The sequence below is a fragment of the Anoplophora glabripennis genome, unplaced genomic scaffold, assembly GCF_000390285.2.
Source record: "Anoplophora glabripennis isolate ALB-LARVAE unplaced genomic scaffold, Agla_2.0 scaffold938, whole genome shotgun sequence".
Classification (NCBI taxonomy): Eukaryota; Metazoa; Arthropoda; class Insecta; order Coleoptera; family Cerambycidae; genus Anoplophora; species Anoplophora glabripennis.
This window is the reverse complement of record NW_019417018.1, coordinates 110,064-116,391: the sequence shown is the minus strand read 5'-3', so window position 1 is coordinate 116,391 and position 6,328 is coordinate 110,064. Positions and strand designations below refer to the sequence as shown.

Sequence of the window (6,328 nt, the reverse complement as noted above, 5' to 3'; positions counted from 1 at the left end):
AATGAAATTCGAATATTTTTTAATAAATCGGAAACAAAAATGAGTACATTTGGAATATATAACAGGTTGAGGACTTGCAAGTACACTATTCATTTTTATTAACTTAGGAAACACTGTTTTTTTAACCTGTGACGTTTACATTTATCCGTAGTTGTCAGTTTAAATAAATCGCACGGTAGAGACACTTTTAAGCGAATTTAAAACATATGACATGACCCATATTAACTTATTTACGTCCGCAAACTTCCCAGCGATAGTAACTTTCTCTTAACGGCGAATAATAAAAAATATATTTCACATTTTTTTACTTCAGGAAGCAAACTTTTACATTGGCGAGCGGCAAAAAAGAACAATCATATTGTTTGTTACACGCATAGTTTTATACACGCATAGTGATTCCAATACTTAGTGCCAGAGGGGTACCTATCATTTATATCGAAAAAAACTTCTATTAAAAATAAAAAAATAAATAAAATTTGAATTACCTTAATACTTTTTAAAAATAGAGGAAAAAAAGACATTCATATAAATCAGTCTGCAATAAATTTAGAATGTTCAGAATTTAAATCATTTTGAAGAAAAACGCATTTTCAAAGGATACACAGTCTTCATAAATGTTTAGAACCCACGTGACCGCCGATGTTGGTACTGATAACGAAAAATCCCTAAATCTTGTCGTCACTAATATTAATTAATAATAATTTAGTGTGGAATTTCTGTCAATTTATGTTTCTACACCCTGTATAGAAAGCGGTACAGAACTTTTGGGTAAGCCAATGAATTTAAATGTTTGCATTGCTTCAAGAAGTCCGGAAAAGATCCGGCTCGCTTTTTAAATACAGAGAATGAAAGTGGACGTAGTTTCTACTAAAAAAATTTATTCGGGCTTGATCAGTGCTATCAGAGACCGTCGCCGTCGGTCAGAGCGATGAGTTTCACATGCGAACCGTTCAGAGGCAAATATGCCGACGTGTATGAGAGAGTTTTCGGAGTGAAAGATGTCCTCTATGAAATCAACCCGGGAAAATGTCTGTGTTGTTTTCTTTACAACGGCATGGTTCAAAGAGTGTTGGATGCTCCCGTTAGACAGGACGACACGTGGTTGGTCAGTTTTCCTCGAACAGGTAACTTTGTTCATTTCAATTACAATACAAGTTAGCAAGATTAAAATTTTACTTTTGGCGGAAAAAAATTAATGAATTAAAATATGAAAAGATGTAAAGTCTTCCAAGTTTTGAACAACGAATATTCCTTGTCGTAAATTTCTCCACATTTTGAGTAATCCCAAAAATGTAGCTGTACTTATATGTAGAACACAGACAACATAGTTGATCACTTCAGACCGCGTGTTAAATGCTGCAAATTGACAACCTAAAAAGGATGCAGGATCTTGTTAGCTGGCATCCAGTAATAAAATTTAGCGTGGTAACTCTTCTACTCGACAATAGGAGGCAGTTCTAGCGGTGGCTTTGTTAATAATAATAACTGCCCAATAAATTTAATGCTTTTAATTATATAATTGAAGAGTTATATGGAACTTACAACTTACCTATATTTTGTTTGGAAATGACATTTGTGTTAAATGCTAAATAAAAATAAATCAAGTTAGAATTAAAACTATGAATTTACCTAATCAATTATTTATTTATATGGGTAAACACCTTGGAATGGGAGAATTCAAAAACTTGCAATTAATGTTTTTAGATTTGTGCGTCGATTTCCAATTTGCTACGATAATCACACTTATGTTTAAAAAATTGCATTATACAGATTGTATAAAAATGTAGCAAATCACATATTTTTTACTGAATATTCTGTATTTTATCATACAAAAGATTGCAGTCAACGTGCCAGTAGTTGAAGTTCTTCAGGAATATCGGCAAATTTATTTTGGAGGAACAATCCCGTCAACGAACACTATAAAAAATATTATTAGAAACCTTGGGTGGCCAGAAAATAGCCCCGATTTCAGTCCCTTAGACATATTTTTGTGGAGACATTTTTAGGTAATTCTCCCTATGTTGTTGTATAGGTTAGTTATAAAAATCGTTGTTTGTTATTTCAATAATAATATATTTCAATTTTTTTAATGATTTTTTACTTTAAACATATTTTATGCCAGCAAATTTTGATAATGTCAAAAGAAATAAAGGAAAAGTAGTACATTTGTAAATGTAATTAAAGTTTTTTCTATCTTAATTAATTAATTATTAAACCTATAAATGGGTATCAAAATATAAACAAAAACCCTATACCCACATTCCGCGACGTACTAATAACCCACCTTGTATATTAAATAAATTTACCATCATCAAATAATATAAAAATTATATTACAAACTGCTTAAAATATCATTACGAATTTTGTTCACTTGGAAATATATTTTCTGCAGTATTTCAATATCAAAAAATCAAAATGGTAGCTAATTAACGAAATTATGATTTAATAACCCAACTGTGACACCGCTGCAGAATATCCGATCTATAAGTTGACTACATAGGTATTGGTTCATTCTTTAAAACATTTTTATTAATACTTACATCATACATTTAAGTAAATACAGTATCGCAAAAAACAGACATTGATAAAAAAAAGTGTACAAAATAAATCCGTAAGTACGCGTGACAACATTGCCAAGCTGTTGTTTATATGTTGCTAGAATGCGCGTAGGAATGCGGGCCACTGCATTTGAGTCTGCTGGTGGTGTACTCCATCTGCAATTCGGAAATTTAAAACTGCTGTCTTATTCCAGTAGCGGTCTGGAACCAAGCTATATTGTCTGTGATAACTCCTCGACTTTTTAAAATATCACTTCAAGTTTGTTTTTCGATAAAAAACTACAACTGTGATCAGAACTGTGTGCAGTATAGCACACGTGAGAGTGAAACTATTATTACTTAAAAACCTTATTTCTGAGTGCAATAATTATTTCTTTTTCAAACCTCGTTATAGGATCAACGTGGTGTCAAGAGATGATATGGCTAATTGGAAATAATTTAGATTTCGATACTGCGAAAAGTACTTTGCAGCAATTCAGAGCCCCTTTACTTGAGTGAGTATATTTTCTTTTCACGCTTAAGCGGGGTGTAACTAAAATGGCCAAACTTTTATGGCGGATCATATCCTTTTGAATAAGCTACAAGAGGAAATTCAAATCTTTCAAATGATATTTTAACTATCTAATGATGATAACGACAATACATTTACATTTATTGTAAAAAAAGCACAAGTGCAGACTTTCACAAAAGGAAAGTGTACCAACAAGGCTGATTTACAACACTTCCTGGGACAAGAGTAATAGAAAAAATAAAACTTATAACAAGACGTATTATATTAAGAGTACGAAAATATAAGACGTGAGAAACTTGTTAATTTTTTTACAACCTATTACGAAAACAGTTGAAAATCGTGTTACAGAAATACAGATCTATAACAGTGTTTGTCAGGCGTTAACCAATGCCGCATCGTGTGGATGGTGCATATCGATACATTGAAAAGCATGTCTTCACTTGTGAAATATTCGACATAAACCGCAAATATCGTACCATGTGTACCTAGGTAATATGACAAAAAGGTAATATGACTAATTGTTGATAACGACGGTAATAAATTTATGGAATCACGATATACATAGATGAAATAATGTAATAATGTTTGGTTTTCCTACAATTGTCTTTTTGCAACTGGTAACAAATTATGTACATATTTTCTTTATCATATTTAATTTATCCTGTATCTCGAAAATTAAACGTTTTTGGACACATATTTAGAGGAAGATTTTTATTAACTTGTATGGTCAAGGAATTTAGTTGCACCCCGTATACTTATAATGTTAAAATGTCTCTTCATTAAAGATTATCCTAACATAAAGGGTGTAAGAAGTTTGACTGCCATTAACTCAGCATGAGATAGAGTAATCATAAATGAACAAAAAAGTTATATATTACAGGGGCGTAAGATTAACAGTTTTCAAAATATAACAAGTATTAATATTAGGGAGTTTCATCACAACGTGACAATAGCGCTTAACCTAACGCTAACGGTACATACCACGTGTGCACGCAGCAGACTTGTCCTACGGAAAAAATGTAAACAACTATTATTGTGAAACATTTAGTAAATTTCAAGACAATTGTTTTCCAGTTTTTAAGTAAATAAAATAGAATGCATCGATTTTGTAGTACGAAGATAGTGTTGTGGTTAAATTGTAGCTCGAATTTTGTTAATTATGAATCTCTTAAAACAGGAACTTAACTTTTAATCAAATTATGAATTTGAAAAATATGTAAAGTACCCAAAGATTCACGTCATCGAATTAATCATACGTATTAAAAATAATTGAGGTACTTACCAAAAAGCAAAATTCAGTAATTTTTAAACGCAAAAGTACAAAACAAACCACAACATATGCTCAAAATGTCCACCACCATTTTCGATGTTCGTACGACACCTTCGAACCCAATTTTCGCGCACTTACTGGAAAACGCCTCAAGAAAAGGAAATAGTGATACGCAAAAAACACTCAGACAGGGTCCAATTCCAGATATCAACTGAATTACATATTGCTCGATATGAATTTTGTCGCATTTTAAATTTATTACAACGCTATTTTTTTTAGAATTAAGCATAAATAAGTCCAAAAACTTGATAAACATTGCATTTTATGGTATTCTATGCACGCAGTTATGTCAATATTCCTTAATTAATCGAACTTTTGTGCATCAAATTGGAGATTTTGATAATTTTTTTCTCGGAAATGGTTGAGTTTAGGACCCATGTCATATAAAGTTTTTTTTTGTTTATTTTAATGTATTCTATCGTCTGTTAAAGTTAAGGCAATCAAATTTCTAACACCCTGTATATAAAACATATTTATCCATGTTAAAATACAAAATTAAATAAAAAACCTGTGGAAATTTGTCTTGTTTTAGATCGTCTGCAAGTTTGTATGAATACGCTGACCTTTTTAAAGAAAAATTCACGGATTCTGTGGAATATGTCAACAATCTCCCTTCTCCAAGGTTTATAAAAACTCATCTAGCGTATCCTTTGCTGCCTAGCGAAATTAGTAAGGTGAAGCCAAAGGTAAATATGCTTCCCAAACTATTCTAATTTCATTCTGAAGTTTGTATTTTTTTTTTAGATAATATATATAATAAGGAACCCTAAAGATGTGTGCGTATCCTACTACTTTCACAGCAAACTCTTGCACGGTTTCGACGTTGATTTCGAGCTGTTCTGCGAACTCTTTCTGAACGACGCCGTCTGCTACGGGGGTATTTTCGACCATTACCTGGAATTTTGGAACATTCGTCACGAAAGCAACATCCTCATCTTACGATACGAAGACATGGTTTCGGACACCAGAGGGGCAATAAAGAACATAGCCGAGTTTATGGAAAAACCGCTTTCCGAGAACGACATCGCTTCCATAGCGGAGTTTTTGAGTTTCAAAAACATGAGAAAAAATAGGGGCTGCAACGCGGAGCCTTTATTGGAGAGCAAACACGGACAGGACTTTTACAACAAGATCGGTGTTCATTTTGTGAGGCAAGGGAAAGCTGGGGACTGGAAAAATTACATGTCCCCAGAAATGGCTAGAAAGTTTGACGAATATATCGAAAAACATACCAGAGGAACTGGTTTGTCTTTTAATTAAGTGGAATGTCGACATTTACACATTATTCTTCGAGTGCTTTAAACATTTGTTAGTATCTCTACATTGCATGACTAGGTCCAGAAAGCGTAACAGTCCAAACGGTATCTGTTTTAAAAAGGGCAAAACGCATATGATCGGAGATTTTTGCTTTAACGGCTTCTAAATAACATCAGAAATTCATTTTTTTCTTGGATTTCTCATCGACAACTTAGCAACTATTCGTTTTAGACAAAAATGGAAGAGGAAAAAAGTTTTGATCAAGACAGAGTTAGTTGCAATTCGAGGAAATAATTATTGTTATTGCAAAAATCGGAAAAATCATTTAAAAAAGTGCAAAAAATTCTAGTTTATTTGTCAATTTTTTTCAGACACTTGAATAATATCTAGGACCTTCATACTTTTCCCAATTAAACTTCTTAGTGCATAGAATCATCGCACCAAATTTCATCCAATTCGGTTCAATAGTTTTTACATAATACCTATATTAAAATTTCTTTTTTTAAATTAAAAAATTTTCAAAATCAAATTTCTAAAAATCTAAAACCTTTAAATACTTAAAAATTTCAACACAAAAAGAAGAGCTCTCAAGCTTTAAAATGGTTTTTGAAAAATTCAAATCGGACGATTAGGTGAGCCGTGGTGATTGTTTAAACATTTTCGCAATTTTCA

General features: G+C 32.1%; 1 protein-coding gene across 1 annotated transcript; it reads left to right on the top strand.

Annotated features, from left to right (window-relative positions):
* The first annotated feature begins 928 nt into the window (after positions 1-928).
* LOC108915472 (sulfotransferase 1 family member D1-like) lies at positions 929-5,659 on the top strand. Its single transcript, XM_018721508.1, has 4 exons — positions 929-1,124; positions 2,953-3,052; positions 4,932-5,085; positions 5,144-5,659. The coding sequence occupies exons 1-4, from the start codon at positions 929-931 to the stop codon at positions 5,657-5,659; spliced, it is 966 nt and encodes a 321-aa protein (XP_018577024.1).
* The last annotated feature ends 669 nt before the right edge of the window (positions 5,660-6,328 follow it).